This window comes from Antedon mediterranea, chromosome 10, assembly GCF_964355755.1.
Source record: "Antedon mediterranea chromosome 10, ecAntMedi1.1, whole genome shotgun sequence".
Taxonomy (NCBI): Eukaryota; Metazoa; Echinodermata; class Crinoidea; order Comatulida; family Antedonidae; genus Antedon; species Antedon mediterranea.
In genome coordinates this window covers 14,794,429-14,817,194 of record NC_092679.1, presented here as the reverse complement: position 1 = coordinate 14,817,194, position 22,766 = coordinate 14,794,429, and the positions used below count along the sequence as shown (strand labels likewise).

The window sequence follows — 22,766 nt, the reverse complement described above, 5'->3', positions numbered from 1 at the left end:
AACAATAATTATTCATTTGCATTTGAATTTTTGAATAGAACTTCTGTTCCTTCTAGACCCTTAGTTTATCACCATGGTTGCCAACCTTTTGATATGTAAATACAACTCAATACATTTTTTGTGTAACTGTTGTTGTGAATTTGATAGAACTGGGACACATTTATATTGATTAACATCCTAGATGTTTTTTATCAACCCACAATTACAGCATAAATCAAATGGAAAAACACTTTGACAATTGATATAAAAACATAAAGAAAAGTGGGTCAAGGAAAATGTAGCTTATTTGAAAGAATTGATAATTGATTATCTTGCTTGTGGTTATTGCCACACATAACATGATTGAATAAGACTCATAAAGCACTTTACAACAACAAACAGATTACAAACAATTACATTTAATTTAATTTAATTTTTTATTTTGTTAATAATTTGTTTTTATTAAATAATAAAGGAAAGTTGCAATTTTTTTACTGCTGTGCTATTTTATATTGGAAATTATTAAGTAGTGTCAACAATTTGGTGTAGAGGGTAAATTTACCACATGTGCAATAACCAAAATCTCAGACTTTAATTTTACGTTTACGTTTAATTATACACCGCTATGTTTATGTTCTTTTAGGCCCGACTATTTATTTCCGTTATTCTGCCGATTAATTTTTTATTTTTATTTATTTATTCCGGTATATAAAACATTACAAAAAGCAGAACAAGTCTGAAATTATTGTAGCACATTATATAACAAATTTACATTACAGACATTATTGGAAAGGCACACCGACCATTTACATGCGAAGCATCAAGTATCAAATGGAAGCCAGTTGCACAAAGCTGGAAAAAGTTTCCTATGGAGCAACTCAAGCGAATTCAAATGCACAGCTTTCGCAAGCTCTGAATTCACTGTGTTGAAGTTAAAAATTTACTAATGCCTACACGTCATATATTTGGGGTTCACACTGAAATAACTTGTTGCTTTACGTGCAAAATCAACATAAAATTTGTCTTTAAAGATTCAATGAGAATAATTAAATTAAGAAATGCTTTCTTCAGGTAACACCTTAATTTGGTTACCTTTGTTTTTCTTCAACAAAAACAGGAAATCACATTATACATCTTTGTTGAGTGGTACTTACTGAATTAATAATCCACCCTCGCAATAAAATGTTATTCTTTTTATTATCATTACTTCTGAAACCCTTAGTTCTTTAATTTTCATATCAACTGAATACCAAAAACATCCGGCTAAGTAATCAAGTCTTGGTTTCTTAGTGATATTTTCTAGATTACTAGGAATTCAAGTAATGTTTTAATAACACACATTACATTAATATAACAACTAATGGATTCAAAATTCTGAGGTTTTTTTAGGTTCAACAGTAAAAATTATTGTTATGACCATTTCAGAAATGGTATTCACCATCCAATTTTAACATTTGAAAGATAAAACTTTACTTTCTATCTGGTGATGGGTAAACAATGAATGAATTCCTTCTTAGTAAAACCAATTCCCTGGTAAAACCACACGATTTTGAGCTCTTTTGTGTTTTTATTGTTTCTATTCTGCTACTGTATTGTTCTTAGCACATTTAAATTTGAATACCTATTTTAAATACACCCCTTCTATTGTCTCTAATATAATGACAGTGATTAGTGTTATCCACTATAGAAGTTATCAGTTGTCATTGTTATTGATAAGGATTTTAGTATGTGAAGAAACATGTAACAGTGTTCAGTATACAGAAATAGGTTTATGGAGTAACTATAACTTATATGTCAATTGCTGCAGAGTTTGTAGATGTTGGGTCTATTTTTGTACGTTGTTGAGTTTAAAGTGATTAAATTCATTTTGATTGTTTACATTTTAAGTACTTACTTTGTAAGAATAAATGTAACAAAATTACATTTTACTGCCTTTGAGATTATGCCTTTCATCATCAATACGCTTTATCGTTGTTTTAGACATAGTGCGCTCTACTACTTTGTGCTGGGTGTGTCTCAAGTGAGCCTGTGTAATTTAATACTGTTTTCAAGTGTTCCTGCCTTTGCCTCTAACATTTATTACAAGTTATTCACTTTTTGATTGTAATTTTTAGGATGAAGTAAACAATTTCCAAATGTGGTTGAACGACACAAAAGAGATGTTACAAGATGAAGATGAGGGAGATCAAGTGGATGGTGCTGATGGAGTTGAACAGGGTCTTATACTTAACCAGGTACAGTGTAATATTCAAATTAAGTGCAAACATTTTTTAACAGTTGTTTTACATTGTCCACATAAAAACCTTAATCTATGCACTTATAAGGTGAAGCTGCTTATGAAATTTATGGAAACAGAAGTGTATGTTTAAAATTATATTGTATGCAAATTATAATATATGTAAATTATAATATATACAGATTATAATATATGCAGATTATAATATATGCAGATTTGCAGATTATAATATATATGCAGATTATAATATATGCAGATTATAATTTAAAGTAGGTAAATTATAATGTTTGCAAATTATCAGGTATGGATTATAATATAATATGCAAATTATAATATATGCAAATTATGTGTTCTGAACTGTTTCTACAGAAAAGAAGACAACAGTTTCAGGTTAGATTCCCTAAATTAATCATTTCCCATAAAATATCATAGAAATATTATATTATGTTTCATTATTCACATTAACTTGATAAAATAAACAAAATACTATTTTCATATTACTAACAATAGAACATACAAGATTAAATTTTACATGATCATGAAAATATTAGTCATGTTGTCATGGTTACCAGTTATACATTCAATGATTGAAATACATTTTCATTTACTGGAGTCCTTCCAAGCTTTGACTTGGAATTAAATTACAAACATTAATATAAATTTATCAATTCCCCTGTAGTTTCACAAAAAATGATGAAAAAACATGAAGGCACAATGATTTTTTTTAAACATTTCAATTTAATATTAGTAGTATGCAGTTAACAATAGTTGATTTACATTTTGTCATAATATAACTAAATACAGTACTTTGTTATCATATAAGTAATATGTTTATGTTACATTATGTATGTATTCGAAGTGACTCGGGAACTGCTTATTTTACTTTGAATGGAAACCATTTTCAATCACTTATTTGTACATGTTCTTGGTCGGGCAGGTGGGTGGTATGAAACTGTAAGTTTTTCATACATATACACATATTTTTTAGGCATTGTTTCAGATTGTACAATTCGTCTATGTGATTTAATTTGCTCAAATAACACCGGATCCTAGATTTTCAATTAACCGTCATAGCATATGAAATGCATAATTAACTCATTATATATTTCATTGTCTTTTTAAAAAATTCTAAGGTGATTGGTTCTGCGTATGCAATAGGTGTAGCTGTTATTCCAAGAGCACCTCTTTTACAGATTTTAATTAACTATAAACAATTATTTATATTTTCAGAAACTTGAAGAAGATCTTGTAGAATATGAAGGTAAATTCCGTGAATTGATGGACAGAGGCCAAGAGCTACAAATCAACAATCCACAAATGCCTGTTGCTGTCGACGTTGCTGGACTAAGGACAAACTGGGAAGAGCTACAAAGACAAACAAGTAACAAAAAAACTCAACTGCATCGCAAGAAAATGTTTCAGGTAAATGTTTTTAATTATTAAATTTATTCATATATGTATATTGGTATGTTTATTAAATTAATAAATAAGGTACTCACTCATTAGGCATGAAATCTAGCAACCAATTTTTAGATTTATTTTTTGTTTGAAGAATTGGTTTGTAATGTTTATTTTATGCAGCAATTATTTTAATCACTGGTTCCTTGTTTAGGAACAACTGCCTAATCATATTCAATTAAAAAAATTATTCATTTTTGTGAACTGTAAATTATTAAATATAATCTCATGTTCGAATATAAACACACCCTCTAATTTAAGACTAAATTTTGAGAGAAAATATAATAAATACATTGTTAATGCAATCCGAGTATAATCCCACCCCTACACCAAATTTCATATCCACACTCGTATTCACACTCATATTATAGTGTAATAACATAAAACATAACATAACATAAATCTCTTTATTCATCGCATAAAACAAACAAAAACAAGCAAGCAATGAGTAAAACATATTTTTAACAATGAAAGGGACCTCCAAGAAATCCCAAGGGGCTTGTGATAGGAGGCCCACTAAAAACTAGTTACATTAATTAAGCTACCGTAAAAAGAATAAATAAATAAATGAATAAATAAATAAATAAATAAATAATTAAATAAATAAATAAAAGATAGTAATGCTGTGAAATAATTAATATTATGGTTTATTTATACATAATAATGATTTATATATTTAAAAATTATATTAAAATTTAATCATTTCAGGAACAGTATCACAAAATCATTGATGATTATAGTGATTATTTAACAACGGCAGAAGCGAAACTACGCAAGGATGAGGTCATCGCAGTTGACCTGGATGACTTGAAAGATCAACTTGACAAACACAAAGAATTCTTTGGAGATGCAGAGACACACCATCTCCTAATTGAGTCAATTGCTCGTAAAGCTGATCCATACACTCGTAGCATTTTTGCTTCAAAACAAACATTCCTTGATAAATCAACCAATCAAATACAAGCACGAGGTACAGTTCGTGGACAGAACCTTGAGAAAATTGTCACAGAGTGGTCTCAATTTGAGAAGAACTTTGATGAGTTAAAGGGATGGCTGGGACACGTTGAGGTTCAGCTTCCGAGGAGTGTGAGTCATGAGAATATGGAAAATGTTCAGAAAGGCATTCACAAATACCAGGTACTTTATTCAAATTTGTTAATAACGTACTGCCACAACCAAATTTGTATCTTCATATGACCAAAGTTGAATCTACTGGTCGTAGTCACATCTTAGAACTGCCATTTATTCTTCATAAGTACTTCCATGAATCGATGACTCATTAGGAGCAGGAATTCTAGTTGACCAAACTCAGTTCTGCTTATACTTGAGAGAACTTACCATGCAAACTTTTAAATTATATTTATTTTCTTTTCAGGCCATGAAAAACATTTTAGGCGAAAGACAAGCCGCAATGCAGCAGGTTCTTGAACAAGGCCAGTCACTACTCAAGAACATTACTTGTGCAAACCTTGAAAAGAAGCTGTCCAATTTCAGTGACAGATGGAATGGACTTCAGAACAAGATTGACACAGACTTAAAGAAGCTTAACACACTGTTAGACGAGTGGAGGTCATTCGAACGTGAAAGCCAAGAGTTTCTACCATGGCTGGATCGGTCACTAAACCAGCTAAACGACTGGAGTGTGAAGGCTAATCAAGTGGATGATTTGAATGCATTGGCTGCCTTAGTTGACAGATTTACTGTAAGTTTTACTGGGAAATGTATGCATAATCTATGTCTGAATAATTTCCCCCTTTTTTTGCAATATCCTGTAAAAACAAATACCACTCTTAATAGTTGTTTCTCCTGATAGGTGTTTGCCGTAGATTTATTGGCTCTCATTAATTGATCAGGGAAGTCTCTCAACTTGTTTACTATTAACCAATTAATGTTTTTCTTTGCAAAATAGGAATTCCGTAAAGAGGTTGAGAACCATGTTCCAATGAAAGTGTCGGTCTGTAGTCACGGAACGCAGCTTTTGCGGATCAAAGAGTTGAAACTTCACAGAATTCGTGAGAAGCTCAGCAAAATCGAACAGGAATGGTCAAACCTACAAAACACCATGCCAGTATTACAAGACCAATTACATCATCTTCAGGTTTGATACTTGTCTATCTTACTTATTTCAACAATATATAAAGTTTTCTTTTTTCTTACTTATTAATAATATTGATTCGGTCACCAATTAATAGTAACCAAGAGTGAGAATAGGCTAAAGCCCAAACAGATAAAAACTAAATATTTATAAATAATATTAATACTAATAATAATGTACAGTACAAAAACATCAAAAAATTGATTGAATAAATTGTGTGTAAAGTTTATAGAAATATTGATGTGGTAAAGTCTACCTGTTCAGAGTAACGCCACCTGTTTGCTTGTGTGAATCAAATTTAGTTTATATAGGCTAATGGTAGGATAAAAATAATTCAAGATTATATTGCGAATGTGGAGGAGGATCCCCCTCTGAATCTGCCACTGATACTGATATTAATTTATTTGTTATTTTTGCAGATGGAAATGCTGCCATCTCGGCAAGCTCTAAACGAATTAATATTATGGATTGAAGCACTTGAGAAACGTTTGAAGAAAGATGTTGGCAACGTATTTACAACATCACAAGAAGTGGAAACACAGTATAAAAGATATATGGTAAGATCCTTTATCACAATACTAAATAAAATTGACAGTAAATTAGTAGATAATATGTTTTAGTAAGACTGTTTTTCTAAGATTGAATTATAGAGGAAGGGTTAGGGTGGTTAGGTTCATAAAGCCTTATTTTCAGGGAGATATCTGCTCTGCTTAGGGATAACGTTTGAGACAATTGATTTGGTCCTTCTTTGTTGTGAAATGTATTGACATTTAGTTGATTTGTATGTTTTGTCAATATTAGAATACTGTATAATATGCACAGATTCTTAATAAAATACATATTTGTTTAGGGCTACAAGATAGACCTGTCCGCTAAACAGCTTACTGTAGACTTTGTCAACCAATCAGTTCTTCAAATCAGCCAAGATCTTGATCAGAAACGAGGTGACAAGACAGACTTTGCAGAAAAACTAGGCAGTATGAACAAAAGGTGAGTTCACTGATGCTTTTATTATTCTTGAAAAAAGACTAACTTTAGTAGTTAAATAATACCGTTTCTAGATAGGACCCAAAAATAATAGCAGTAATGTTAAAACATATCCTCTCTTTACACATAGTTGTCTTTTAAATAACTTATGATCATCCACATTGGCCACATCTCTCCATCTCTTTTGCAATATCTTTCCATCTCTTTAGCCTCATCTTCCCATTGATATAAACATTATTTGTTCGTAATCTAATTTGCATATTCAGGTGGCAATTATTAAATGCCAAAATTTCTGATGATGTGAAAACGTTAGAAAAACTTTGCAATGATTGGAAAGAGTACGAAGCTGCAGTTCTTGACATGGTCACATGGCTTGATCAAAGTGATGCAAAGATCAGGAAGTACGACAGAAGATGTGGAAATGAGATGTCTGTTCAACAAGCTGTCAGAGATTGTGAGGTAAAATAGAAAGCTTTTTGTTACAGAAATACTAACTTGAAAAAGTGTATATCAGGCCAAATCATAGAGGGTACATAGAAGGAGCTTTCTAAAAGAAATATCAGAATCTATAGTAAAAAATGGGTATGCCAGGCACTTTCTGAAGCATGTGACAACTCATTGTCGCTTAGTAGTAGAACCTAAATTGTAAATTTATGCACTATTGGGATGCAAGACAATCAAGGTATAGAACCTTTAGTGAGAGACAGGAGATCACTTGAAATATTGGGATAATACCACGATTATTGGGAGATTTGGGAGGCTTGTTATAATACCATGTTGAATGATGCATTGTGGGATTACTGACAGGTCACTATTATACAGATATTGACTGCTTAGAGGTTAAATATAAGATTTGACATCCCCGAGGGAATGATATTAAGTTCGAGGGAATATATATTTCCCGAAGCGCCAGCTGAGGGAAATATATATTCCCCGAGAACTTAATATCATTCCCGAGGGGATGTAAAATCTTATATTTAACCGATATAAAAGGCAATATCTGTTATATTATATAGCCAAGAACAAGTCTGCTGGGTTGGGTGAAGCTAGGCTAGGCCTAGGCCTCCTATAGTATTTGTATTGTATTTAAAACAAGCCTGCCTAGACACCTTACCTTGCGAAGAATAATATACAGATAATTACTAATTAATGATTCCTTGGCAATAAAATATTCACTTGGGCCTAGGTCGTTTAAATTAACAGAAGAATTTCCATCAATAAGCCTATTAATAATAACATTATAATCAGGTAGGCCGAATAAACAATTCGTCTTCTCTCGATCTTCGAGAGGAGCCGAATCACCGGATGTTCAGCGCGTACTAGTTACTAGGTTACTACCGTGAGTATTGACCAATCACAAACGGTGTTTCATCACATTTAGGGTGGACTTATAACAATTGAGGGCGCTATGTATGCATAGCTTAAATAGTTTAGAAGATTAATTTCTTCAAGCAAATTCCGTGGCCCAGCGGATGAAACGTTGTCTTGCGATGGAGTGACAATTCCACCCGAGTTCAAGATCGAGTAGATGACTTTTGTTTATTTATCGGCAAACTCGAGTGTTGCACACGAAAATTACACAGTCAATATCATCGTACTCGAGAATTTATATGATTAATGACAGGGGACACGATAATTACGCGAAAATTACACAGTCAATATCATCGTTCTCGAGGATATATACGATTTACGATCCTCGCAGCGGTAGTCATGTGATGCAGTTTCAACCAATCACGTTCGCGTATTTACATAGCCTATGTAATATAACCAATTAAAGTTGTTAACTAGTTTCCTCATCATCTCTCCAATTATTATATTTATGATATATGTATGGAAATATGTTAAATCTTACCCTTTAATAAGAATTTAACCTTTTAAAGTATTAAACCATCTTTTGTTTGTCTTTAGGTCATGTCAGCCCTCCTTGAAAAGAAAGAAGATGACATTGAAAAAGTTCGGGAAATGGGTTTAAAAGTTGCTGACGAGACAGCTGTCAACCAAACCATGATTACCATCCAACAATCTAAAATTAGTTTAATAAATTTGTTGTCCAGACTCCAAGTTGTTCTGAAAGGAGTTAAAGAACAGTGGAACCTCTATACCGAGTCATTACAGACTGTCACACAGTGTCTGGGAGAAGCAGAATACTCAGCAGGCAGGGTGAAGACTGTTGGTGGCACACTGGGGTCTTTCAGGCTACAAGTTTATAAACTAAAGGTACCAAACTTGTTATTTACCCTTTTTTTTACTGTGTACCTAGAGGCCAATTAAATGTTGAATACAGTAGAACTATTTTAAGGGGACATTTTCGAGCCAGAAAAGTATCCCCTAATGGGGGTTAGCTGTTGTGTTAAAACATATCCTCTCTTTCATTTTAAGGGAAAGTGTCCCCTTAATAAAGGTGTTCCTTGAATACGGTTCTACTCTACTGTAATTAATTTACAAAAATGTAATATTTTAATATTGTAGTTATAAAATAATAAAATAATAGTAATAATATATTTATAAGCATGATATTTTACCATTTTCATTTTTGTATTAATCAAATATGATTTGCAATTTAAAACTTTTATTTTTTTATACTATGATTTTCAGAGTATTGAATCAGTAAAGGTGATTAATAAATTAATAACTAATTAACAACTGAAGAATTAGTGATTGCTGTGATGATTTTACTAATTTATTTTTAAAATACTCTAAAGTTGTTTTACGTACTCTATCACTTTCGTGAAATAAAATTTGATGTGATGTGGTAACTGTTTCTCCTAAAATCTAATAAAATAGTACAATAAAAAAACTTGAAACTCTAAAAAATTGAGCAAAACTCAGATTGAAAAAACATTTTGGTCTGACGTGGTTTTATTTTCTAACTAGTTGTCTTAAAACTGATTTTTTCATTTGACTTTTTTATTTTAAATATATAAATTACAACCAGCTTTCAAAATAGTGACACAATATCTTCAAGCTAACTTTTCCAATTGGTATTTTAAATGTAATGTAACATAATTTCTCTAGATATCTATTTGATTGTATCTATTGTTGTGAAAAATTAACATTAAAGATGTGTTGTCCCTTTGACTAATTCCCCAAAACATTTTTTTTTTTTATTTCGAAAAAAAGTGGGTCATTTTGAAGTATCATAATAGTTATTAACTTTCACCAAAAAGTTGTCCAAAAAAAAATAATTTAACCAAAATACAGATGTTTTTTTGTTCAAAGAATAACTTTGACTTCCAGTCAAAGTTTTCAATCAAAACATATCCCATAATGCAATGCGCTTGTTGGGCTACTCTGTATGCATAATCATAAACTTCCTCGCGATCTGTGTGAAAACACCTTCTCAACCGTGATGAGTTGTAAACAATCCTAATTAGCATCATGCATAATGCATACTCATGGTTTGAAATCTTTGTTTACTTTCGCTTGCGACGATTTCTCAGACGAAATGTAATCTAATTAATTTACCTGTTAATTACGTAAACTGTTGTTTTTGGCTCAAATTTTCGACTTAAAGTGAATAACTTTAATATTGCTTTGATATGGCCAATTTAAATTTAGAATATTTTTTTTTTCATTTTTTTGTGTTTCAAGGGACAATACATCTTTAAATAATATTATAACAAAATGTATAATCTATTAAATAATTTATATATTTTAAAAACAGGAACTACAGAAAGAGTTTAAAAATAACCGAATTCATTTAAATCGACTGACAAAACAAGCCAATCAGCTGACTCCTGCACTTGAGAAGCCGGTCGCGGAAAATATTGAGAGAACAATAGATGATGTCTCCAGAAGGTAGATTTTGTTTTTATATTAACTAAAATAAAATGACCTCTTTGTTATGTGCAATACAATTATCAATTATTTAGGAACAATTCTTTAATAAAAAATAATGAAATCAATATAACATTATGATTTATTTAGATGGAAAACAATTGATGAGAAAATAAGAGACACGTTGAAACAATTTGAGAAGGCGCTGGTGATGTGGCAAGCATTTGAAGAGAGGTACAGTGACATCAAAGATTGGGTAATGCAAAAGGAACGCACATGTAACAGACTGCTAGACAATAACAATGAAGCAGATGATCAGACTGACTCAGGAAATGAACTTAAACAATGTGAAGTAAGTAACAGCAGGAAGTGTATGTAGATAGAGAAGCCTAAAACTTTATGTGACAAAAAATGTGATGTGCCCATATATAGACACGATGACATCATATCACTACCATATTTGGGCACACTTTTTTGTTGAACTAGAGCTTAAGGGAGGATGCCACCCACTTCCAATCAAGTACCCATTTGTGAGAGCCAAAGAACCCTCTTCATTATCATGATTGATTAATTAATGAAGGTAACTGTAGCATTATTATGTTATAATAACAAACAACATTATTATTTTGTTACAGTTGTCCATGGAACATCTATTTAGTTATTAAAATCTGAATAATATACGTTTAATATGGCACTGAGCCTGGATTCATATATATATTTTTATTTTTAGGATTTGTTAACAGACCTCAGTAATTACCAAGAACTTAAAGATCTCAATAGCTTTATACAAAATCTTACCAAAGAAATGGACACGCCTACTGCAACAAATGTCATAGGTCGACGCAGGATGATGGAGCAGGTAGGTTCTATGATAATTCTGTTGTAAATAAATGTAAAATATAACATTTCAGAATTGATTTCTGCAAAGTATTTTTGCAATTTGTAAGAAACAGAAAAGCAAAACCCTGTACAATTTTAGCATAAATTGTAGCTATATTATTCCAGATTCTATTGGTGAACTTGTAGTGCTGAGATCTAAAATACATAATAAAGGAAATTTCTATTTTTTTTATTCTTAACAGAAAATTGACAACATGAAACAATCATTGTCACGACATGTGTCAAGCCTACAGGATGACATTGATGCACAGCAGAAGTTCTACAGTAAAGCAGAGGTAATGCTGGAATGGTTGTCAGACCAAGAGCAGGTCATCGCTAAAGAAGATCCTAATAGGTCATCAGATGAAAACTCAATCCGTGATAGGATGGATACTTTAAAGGTAGGATTAACACTTTGAAAGTCTTCATTCATGTTGAAGTAACTTGTATCGTGACTGCTAGAACAGATACGAACCATTACATGCTCTACAAATTGTAAAATATCCAATGTTGAAATCTACTACTGTATTGATTTTACGACTAATGCTAGAAGACATTGTAGATCACACCAGTTTTCATACTGTCCCTAATGCCAAATCTAAGGGATTTAGTACTGACTTTTACCCATTTACCATACCAGAAAAACCTATTTTAACAAGCACCCTTAGTAAAGGAATAGGATATTAAAATCAAAATCATAATTTTAAAGAAAGATAACTCCAATACTGACTCCTCAAACTCAAACATATCGATTTGTTCATTCATATTTGACACTAGTTTTATTATTTATCTATATATTATTGTATTTTTACAGAGTGTCATGCATGACTTCACAAGCCATCAGCCCCAGTTGGATGGTTTAAACGACCAGGGCTACAAGCTAAGCCTAAACCAACTGAATGCCTCCAGTCTTATTCAGATCAATAACCACTGGAACAAGCTGTCGGTGAAGGCTTCAGAGAAGTATCGCAACATGCAGGCTGTTCTGCTACAGCATCAAAGCTTTGCTCAAAAGTGTGACACATGGATGATCTTCCTGTCACAGACTGAGAAGAACCTGGCAGTTGATATTGCAGGCAACTATGAAGATTTGCTCAAACAGCAAAAAGTCTATGCTGTAAGTTAATATTGAGAATAATGTCCGCTTGATTTTGGTCTTCACTCTTTCAATCTTTGTTGTAAACTAAGATGTTTAGTGTGCCAATCTACACAGCAGTTTAAAATGGAATTATATTGGTTAATTTTCCAAACCTCAACAAACACGGTCTAGCTTCTGCAAACTAGTTAGACAAAGCTTTTCAAACTTTTGAGAGTTGAGTGTAGATTAGCCACAATGCACTTTACATACAAAAGTTTAAAACATTGTTTTTTCAAGCAAGTTTTTGGATCTTTCTTTTAAACTAAGATAATATTTCCAACCTTTTTCTGTTCTCAAATTTGGGATTGTTTTTTTGATTGTATATTCTCTCTTGAAATTAAAAGATGACCACTTTAGAAACTCCATTTACCTGAGTTCTTATCTTTTACAGCATTTTGAAGCAGACATTTTCAATCGTCAACAAATTCTCTTCTCGATCGTCAATGATGGCCTTAAAATGATCCAAGATGGGGAGATAGACGACCCTGACGAATTCCAACACAAACTGACATTATTGAGCGAACAATGGCAGAACGTGATCAAGCGAGCAAGCCAACGTAAGGAGATTATCGACAGAAACATCCACGACTGGAACGTGTATCAGGAACTCCTAGAGAAGATGAACGATTGGTTTATGTACATTGAAGCAGAGATTAGACACTTGGAGTTTGATACTGCATCCATTGAGACACTACAGAACTTACTTGAAGATGCTAAGGTAATTTAATAGTTAATAATCATATACTACCCATCAATAATGCTAGTAGTTAGCAAAAAGAAAGATAAGAGAATTGTGGAAAGATTTCCCCAACTAAGACTCAAACTTGGAATTTTCGGCTTGATATAATATCTCCATGTTGGTATGGAGACATCCTGGGGACATTGTATTTATGCATTGGCAATTTGTCGCCCTCTTTCTTTTACGGTTGAATGCTAATTCTGGATTGTATGCATGCAGAACAGAGATCATGTCATGTCTTTACAAAAGAGAAACTTAGTATTTTAAGAGTATTAACAAAAAATGTGTTGAATTATTTCAAACAATCTGTGTTTCTCCATTTCTCCTTTTTTTAGGTCACGCAAAAGACTGTATCTCTCTACGAAAGTAAGTACCTCTCACTCAATGAAGCAGGCAAACACTTGTTACGTAACACAGACCGTAATGCATCATCCATGATCCGCCAAAAACTAGCAGATTCACAGGCCCATTGGCACAAAATTACCACCACGTTGAAGAGGAATCTTCAAGGGCTGGAGGACCTTGTCAATGCCTGGGAGACATCAAATCAAAGCGTTGAAGATATTAACACATGGCTCAAGAGCATCAGGACAATGTCATCAAATCCACTGCCTGTCATGTATGATGATATGCTGAAGATGTTACAGAAATGCAAGGTAAAAAAATGTTTTCATTTATTGTTAATATCTGTAACTATTCTGCAATAATGCAGTAAACAGAATGGTGAAAGTCAAAATTTTCCCCTAAAAACATGACCAGTGCTATTACATGTGCATAATTTATTTATTCATAACTTTTTATCAGAATTCATAAACAAAGAGATATTACAGACATTTATCATAATGCAAGAAGTGTTCAGAGGTCATAATTAGAGTTTATTTTGATGGTTATAATTCAATACAATCAACTTTAGATTATGTGGGAATAGACTACCTTTCTAATTCTAATATACCCGGACTCTGTTCAAACTGGACTACCGAAACTCTAAAAATAAATTAAAAAGTTCAAATATCTTTCCTTCTGTTAAAAATTCAGCAGATTTTCAAGAAAACCATGCTTTTTATGCCAGCCCAAAGATGAGAAGATGGGAAAGAGATCTTTTTAAACATTTCTGTTAAAAATGTTTCTTTTTTGTCTTTTTCTCATAACTATTTAAATCATTATTTACATCTATTTTTTGTTAAAATATTGATAGTAGAGTGAGCCCTCTATAATTATCTTTCTTCCAGGTCAGTAGGGATGTGGTAGGTGTGCATAATTTATCTGATTACTTCCTAATGTAGGAAGACTTTACAAGTAGACTATAGAGATTGTAAGGCCATGTTCTTATAATCTATTTATTATTGTTTGTCAAGATGGAAACCAGGTAGCAATAAAATGCACAAATGAAAATGGCTCTTTTATATTTCCAGGAGTACGAAGATTGCTTTAATAATTCTCGACATAAGCTCGATCGGTTAAACAACCAGGAAAAGAAATTAGCAGATATTTTAAGTCCAGATGATATTTCGGTGCTGCATGAACGATTGCTGTTACTCAGCAAGCAATGGGATGAGATACATCATCAAACTTGTCAGAAAAAGAAGAGGATTGTTGAAAAGCTTAATCGATGGACGCACTTTGGAACGAGATATAAGGAGATCTGTGATTGGCTGTCGCAGATGGAAGCTAGAGTATCTCAGAACGGAGAACATAGTATTGAAGATCTTTTGTACAACTTACAAGAGGTAATAATTATTTGTTGATGTTTTTTATGGTATTCATTCATAATTATGAAATTCAAACTGATTAAAAATATCAAAATAATTGGGTTTTTTTATTATTCATTTATTCACAAATGTCTTATTTCAGATTTCCAGCAATTTCAACAATAAATAAATATCAATAAATTATTATTTTACATTAATTAATCAATATTTATTTTTGTAGATTACCATTTACCATTATACTTGGTTTTAGAGTTTAATTTATCAAATAGTTTAGTTGTTCATCAATTTAGATTTCAGAATTTTAGATGTTTATAGCTTATAAATTATTTTCTTTCTTTCATAATTATAGAAACTAGTTAGTGAAACCGAAAGTTGTCAAATAAATGTTTAGATATATAGACGACAGACTCTTAACATACATTTTCGAGCTGTATACTAAGTGAAAAAATAAGAGTACATAAAGGCAGAGCTTTTCATTGACTTCCTTTCCTATCTTATTCATCGTCCAATCACATACTTCAAATCAAATTCTTATTTCCTGTTAATTTTAACGGTTTGTCCTTATGAATAGCAAGAAGACTTTGTGAAATTTTATGCAACTTTGTTTGTTGTTGTTTTTTTATTATGGTTCTTCAGTGTCGTGTTTGGTTTTAATTGTAACTTTTGAGGTTATTTGTTCCAAAATGGGAACAGTCAACGTGTTCTGTAAGTACGGTAAACGTGTGATACACGTATTGTGCGATTGTGAAAGTTGTCATGCTAGAGAAAAGGAAGCATTCTGGACTGATTCAAATATGCAAATAAAATGGGTAAGCATAGTATGCAATTTTAGATGCTGGTTAAGGACGAAATGTTTTCTTAAATTTGTATTTGTAATGTTGAAAAATGTCTACACCTTATTCTTCTTTTGTTAACACTTTGTCCATCTTCTATTTATCGAAGAATATACTGTAAGAGCTTATTCATATAATTAATAATGTCTTCTTAATATTTAATTTTATTTCTGACTTTACACTTTGAGAAGATTAATATTAATAAATCGATCAACCGTAGCATTAGAGGCAGCTGTGTAATATAGTGAAAAATGTAAACATATAATATAGTGTTATGCAAGTCTTTTGTCAACACGACCATGAAGGATATTAATAGGTGGTAAATTACAGTATCCTGTCTCATATAATTACAAACTTTGCTGTCGATAGGGTAATATAATATATATTATAATGCATGACATTTAAAGCTGGACTTAGTAGTTTAACGAAAAAAGAAATAGTAGTAGCTGGGATTATGATGTAATTAAATATAAACGAGGTTTTGAGCAGGTAAAATAATAGCATAATATGATGTAAGAATATATTTCATTTAAATAAATAAATATTACCAGATAAAAATATCATTAGCGTATTATGAAATAAGAATATTATTAATTTTAATTTGTATGTTCTGTATGGTGTATCATGAAAATAATTAATCAATTTTGCGAACGGTAGTCTGCTAGTTTCACAATTATTTATTCTAGCTTCTTCAAATTGAATCCTTAATTAACAAATTAATAATTTCTCAATTCCAAAACCAGTAACAAAGATAGGTTACTGTCAGTTAAGATTACTGCATGCAAATAGCCAAAAATTTGGGACAATAACTCAAAAACTGTGGACACTATTGTGTAAACAAACAAAAGTACTATACTTATACAATTACAAGTACTTACTTAATTCTATTTTTCTAAGTAATAGCAAATTTGTTGCACTTGCATACTTAAAAATGGTAAAAGCAAGGTAATAACAAATTCAAATATCCTTGTAGTCAGTGCAGCTTTTAAGCTGGTCTGATTATACTACTGTAACTAAATGGAAAGAAATTAAACTAAGCGCTGAGAGTCAAAATATCAAGTGATTCATCGACATAAGGTTAATTATCAGTCTACGAACTTGTTTAGAGCTATAAAACATTCGTATGTCATGAGATATACTTTACACAATCCATCTAATATCATTATGAATATTTAACAGACAATTGATAAAGAGTTGTTTTGAATTTGGTTTAAGTAAACATAGAAACAATTCAGTCATTATCTTTGCTATAAAACATTATTCATAAGTCATGAGATACATGTATGGTCTACACAATTCATCTAATATCATCATGAATATGTCAAATTATTATTAAATATAGTTTAAACAGACAATTAATGAAGAGTTGTTTGAATTTGGTAAATTTAAGTAAACACGTTTAATAACAGAAATAATTAATTCAATCACATTTGTCGGCAGTTTTAACTTTCTTGATCACACTCATACACAAAATGTTATACATAAATAGAATAGTTATTAAAACAAGTGTAATCAATCAATCAAAATTACAATTATTTTTTGAATACTATTTTGAATTGAAAAGAAATTGTTTGTATGTTAATGTATGCTCTTGTAACTGGTGAGTGAGTGGCTGAGCGGTTAAGACAGTGGAACCGTAATTACGTAGCCATAACATCGGCAGGGGTTCGAGGCTCACTCACTCTATGGTTCTGGTGGTAGAACGAGTCTTCTCGGAGGACTATAAACCGTAGGTCCGGTGTACACATCTAGCTCGTGTGCACTTTAAAGAACCTAGTACATCTTTCGAGACGAGTAGGGAGTTACCCCGGTGTATTAGTACATCACAGCCACTGATCATAACTGGGCCCTCTGGGAGACCAGTCTTTGACTGAAGAGGTCACCCAGTATAAATATATATTTCAATCTATAGTGTAAATACATTATGAAATACAAATTGTAAAGACACTGTGGAATTTGAAGTCATTTGAATTAATATAAACTTGGATATCCCTTTGGAGCTCTAGTGGTCTAATTGTAGGGTGTCTGCATATCAACCAGAATATTCCAGTTCATGTGCTGTTGAAGTGACTTTCTTTGCTTTGCAAATTTTCCCCTACACTTTGCGGTTTCTTTTTTTATGTTGAAATCATATATATATATATATTAATAATGTATACAAATATTTTATTGTCCAATGTCAGTCACAACTGTCAAATTTATTATTACTGTATGTCAGAATTTAGCCAGTTAATATAAATAAATTTAATATCTTAAGATTTAGAATGCAATTTTAATTGGTTAAAGTAGTTAAGATTTAAAAATACCATTAACTGAATCCTTTGATCCAAAACTAGTGTTCACATTGTTTGATGTTGAATATAACATATTGATTGACTGATAAACATAATTACCAAGTATGTGAATATTCCATAATGAGCAACGACCTATTATTTAAATTACCAATTCAAATTGGTATGAATAAATCATGTATTTACATTCTTATTCAATAGTGAATTTAAAAGAACTTCAATTAGCTACAGTAATTCAATCATTATATCAGAATATGACTCATCAATCTCATGCCAGTGTCCTCCCTCTCAATAAAATGGAATCATCCGTAGAAAATGGATATTATTATTATTGTTTAGGTCATACAGAAGCCACTGACATTTTATGTGGATTTTTAGTCATTCTCAGTTAATGCTAGTATCTCGGTTAAGTGCGGTAGTTTTACAAAATGTTGGATAACGCCATACTGAGCCTTACTAAAGGCGTAAAATTGTGGAAGGTACGTAGTTAGAATTCCTTGTGTGTGCTTTAGCTATCTTGAATAATAGGTTTGACAGGAGATGTTGTAGCTATCTTACTTGTAGTTATAACCTGGTTAGGAGGTTTAAAAAGGTATTTTCTCAGCATATAACTTGTAAGCATTTTGATACAAACTTGTACAGTAATTGTACATATGGATATGTTTCTGTTAATATTCAATTATTTCTTTACTTTTTTTGCTTAAAAATGAAGGAACTTGCACACATGGCAATAGGAAGGAATGGATTTTATTGAATCGCTTGACAAGATTAACCACATATTTCATTCAAATGTTTCTAATACTTATTATTATGCTAGTTATTCTCTTCACATCTGCTATTGTGTCTAACAGTCATTCATCACATACTCCTGTTTGTAAGAAGGCACAAAATGACTTTTGAGCTTAACAGCAGCATAGTCTAGTGGTGCCATGGAAGTATACCACCATGAGTGGCACGTTGGGAAAATTAACGGTCGCTATTAAATCGACAAGAAAGCGGGGCTTTTTTTTCATATTTAAATTTAATTGGTCAGATGGCTCCCTGATCCAATGCTACTTCACTGTGATTTAATACAATTTTAATTTACCAATAATTTGGTTTTGTTTAGTGCTTTTATACTGATATAAACAATAAGATACAATGAATAAGTGAAAACAATAATAATGATATTTAAAACAAAAACATCAATAAAGGTGAACTTTCATTGTAACAAATTTTTCTTTTATATTTTATATTATATATTATTCCTTCCCCCAGATATTTGAGTAAGCACTAGCAGTATATATTACAATGCTATATTGTATTGTTATTAATATTGATTACATTTAATATATTATTTCCTACAGGGTTTCAAAGATGAAATTGCAGTAGCTGGGAACAATAAAGACCAACTAATCGACTTGGGTGAACGCTTAATGAAAGCTAGTAATGAACTCAAGTCCAATGACATCGAATATAAGCTAGCTAAACTCAACGACAGATGGCAACATCTAATGGAACTCATCATTGCAAGGTTAGTGAGACGAATTGTACATTATGAAATTGAAAGTTTAAATATTTAATGTCACATTTCAAATTTTACAATAGTAGGCTACACCTCTTCCTCAAAGTTCCAAGTTTATAGTTCCCCTTTTCCTAACAGTACACCTCTTTCTAACAGTTCCTCTCTTCCTAACAGTTCCCCTCTTCCTAACAGTTCCACTCTTCCTAACAGTTCCAATAGTCATTCTGTGGGTATCATCAGTAAATGCTGCTTATTGGTGAGTGGTTTGCTTCTTAACCATGATTAACACTATCTAACACGTTTCAGAACTGGAAACCCATAAATTCAGAAACTTCCCTAAAACTATACTCTTTCCTTTAGAAAGTTTTCCTTCCTTTCCTTCCTTCTTATTGGTTCTTGAAACTGAACCTTTTGGAAAACCGAATATTGTTCATATAATACTCGTCTCTTATGCCTGACCAATTAAACTCATAGTAATTAAATATTACAAAGGTGTTTGAGAGTCACGTCCATCAGTAATTAAATATAGTTTTTGAAAAAGCATCATGAAAAAAGGCAGAAAGGAAAGAACAATATTTACTCAATTGAACTTTAAAAAGTAGGTTATTGCTTACCTGTAAGTCAACAAAGATTTATCTGACTTTACTAAACAGGTGTGGTTTAGTCCTTAATATTATACATACACAGAAAGTACATGAATACACTAAGGGCCAAGTGCTTACCCCATACTTAGTTTTTATAAACCCTACAAACAATATAAAATTATTGAGTATTGCCAAATTTGCATTTGGCCAATCTCTAAATCCATAGTTTTTTCATACCAAAATTAATTTCAAATCACGGAGAAATTTGCTTTTTTAGTTGAAAAGGGCACTTTAGGCAAAACATGGATTCGTTGGAACCCTCAAACCCCACTTGGCTACAGGCTTTATTTGTTGTCATGCGTCCCCTAAAATGAAGTTAGAGTTCCTGTAAACAATCTTTAATCCTTTCAACGTTACTTTGCATAACATAATTTAAACGGCATTACTGTCTTTGTCTTAAGCTTTGAGCTAAAAACTGTTTAAATATGCAATTACCCTGATTTGCATGCAGACGCTGCACTCATCAGACAATAAAATATTCATGCTTTTAGAATAAACAACATTAAGTATTATATCCAGTGTTATAAACATTAACATATTTAATAATGCATAAAATATGATAATGAACTTTACTTGAACTTACATGGTAATACTAGAAATAATGAACAGCGCCCTCATACATAGTTTTTTCATAACATAATTCTTTGCATACCAGTAGGGGCCTACACCATACAGTAACAGTATTTAAACATGCGTAATACCATTAAATGCATAGCCTACAACAGATAGCTGTAACCTTTCTTTTTCTGATATCTACAACTTGACATATCTCGATGCTATTATGCATGCAATATTACTGGTGTTCTTGAACTATTTATATGGCATCCACTTCAAAGGCTTTCCCTCTTTGATCTTTGAAGTGTCTTAAATCAATAATTGTACTTAATCATATCACTGCCAGCTGGTGAAATATTAATAATAATAATTATTATAGATACATACTGTAAATTGCAACCCCTTGCAATTTCACACACTGTGTAGAAATTAAACATTGCTTTTTTTGTAATGAATCAGAAACAATGAATGGTGTTGCGTTGATGTGATTTAATTAATCAATTCTATTGTTAAAATTCGGTGAAGTTATAGTAACTTGAATTGGAAAGATTCCAAATTAGTTACAAAGAAGAACAGTTAGAATGCTTAAATCCACTTAAAGAAATGAAATGTTTGCATTTCACTATTTTTGGATCAATTCAGTTCTTTTTGTATTTTCTCTTATTAGTTATTTATAAATATAATAAGTACTATCGAACGTACTTCTAACAGTCTGTTTGTAGATATAAAGTTTGCGGTACACCATGTACATAGTTCTGAAAGAACTTTAGAGTTTCTTGACGTTTTGTTCAATATATAAATTTATTTAAATCTAAATATTTTGTTCTCAATCTCACAATCAAAAAGTGTGCTTTTTATATATTTCTTTGTTGGCTAGTTCACAAAAAAATCTTGCACACCTGATTATGAAGCAATCCATTATAACAAAGCCTCAAATATCCATCTATTATGGTAATCCTTGGAGTTAGCACTTCACCACCTTATACAGTGTTCTACTTTCCAAAATGACCATTTACTCAGGACAAACACTGGTGATGGAATTCTGAACAGTATTCATATTCAAATCATGTACAGGGTAATTCAAGGGTACCGTATGTGACACAAATTTCAAGGTTTAAATACAGGGAACAGATTGTGTTGTTTATAAAAGAAAAATTAGGCCAAAATTCCATTTTACATGTAGAGCTAAATGAAGTTGGAACTTCTTTATTATGCAATAGTTGATCACTAGAAAGGGCTAGAAATGTGTTGGTATATTTTTTTTGTGTTATTGTCAATTGGCAGATGTGATATTTATGACAAGTAAAGATGATGGTGTAGGTGACAAAGATTATTGATTTACTGATAACATTTTCTTGACGGCGACTGTCACTTCAACCAAGTTTAGTGAACAGAGCTATGTTTTTTCTCTATCAGAGTTAAACAGTCAGTTTGTTTTGTATTTAAACGTGAGTGGTGGTATAAAGTTAAATCAGATATACCTCATAAACCTAAACCAAAGCACATCAGAGTTTTATTGGAGTTTCATCCAAGTTTTATCAGTTCATCAGAGTTTTATTTGAGTTTCATCTGAGTTTTATCAGAGATTCATCAGAGTTTATCAGAGATTCATCAGAGTTTTATAGAAGTTTCATCAGAGTTTTATCAGTTTCATCAGAGTTTTATTGAATTTAAGTTCATCAAAGTTTATCAGAGTTTCATTACTATCTTTATCGGAGTTAACAACATAGTTAGAGAATTAACTGATCACACAAGGATTTAAATTGGATACTATAATTAAACTAGTTCATATTATTCATGTTTAACTCTAGTGTTTATGAACACAGCTAGAGTAACAACATTGTTTTTGTTTATTGTTGTTTTGACTGCTCTCACTGTCTGACATTCAAACTGGGAAGTTTCCAAACATTGTTATTATCACTAAACCTGTGATTTACTATTG

At 31.5% G+C, this 22,766-nt stretch overlaps 1 protein-coding gene across 7 annotated transcripts in view; it reads left to right on the top strand.

The window, feature by feature from the left end:
* Positions 1-22,766, top strand: part of LOC140059786 (muscle-specific protein 300 kDa-like) — a 160,431-nt gene that overhangs the window by 116,659 nt on the left and 21,006 nt on the right. For all 7 annotated transcript variants that reach the window (XR_011847254.1, XM_072105689.1, XM_072105692.1 and 4 more), the window contains 18 exons: positions 2,094-2,213; positions 3,446-3,637; positions 4,382-4,810; positions 5,049-5,375; positions 5,583-5,771; positions 6,188-6,325; positions 6,619-6,758; positions 7,022-7,214; positions 8,664-8,972; positions 10,420-10,553; positions 10,683-10,884; positions 11,263-11,391; positions 11,615-11,812; positions 12,226-12,528; positions 12,941-13,267; positions 13,624-13,944; positions 14,701-15,015; positions 19,468-19,634. Coding sequence is in view for 6 of the 7 variants with exons in the window: in XM_072105689.1 (XP_071961790.1) it covers positions 2,094-2,213; positions 3,446-3,637; positions 4,382-4,810; positions 5,049-5,375; positions 5,583-5,771; positions 6,188-6,325; positions 6,619-6,758; positions 7,022-7,214; positions 8,664-8,972; positions 10,420-10,553; positions 10,683-10,884; positions 11,263-11,391; positions 11,615-11,812; positions 12,226-12,528; positions 12,941-13,267; positions 13,624-13,944; positions 14,701-15,015; positions 19,468-19,634 (4,133 nt within the window). In the remaining variant the exon portion in view is untranslated. The remainder of the gene's footprint in view (positions 1-2,093; positions 2,214-3,445; positions 3,638-4,381; positions 4,811-5,048; positions 5,376-5,582; positions 5,772-6,187; positions 6,326-6,618; positions 6,759-7,021; positions 7,215-8,663; positions 8,973-10,419; positions 10,554-10,682; positions 10,885-11,262; positions 11,392-11,614; positions 11,813-12,225; positions 12,529-12,940; positions 13,268-13,623; positions 13,945-14,700; positions 15,016-19,467; positions 19,635-22,766) is intronic.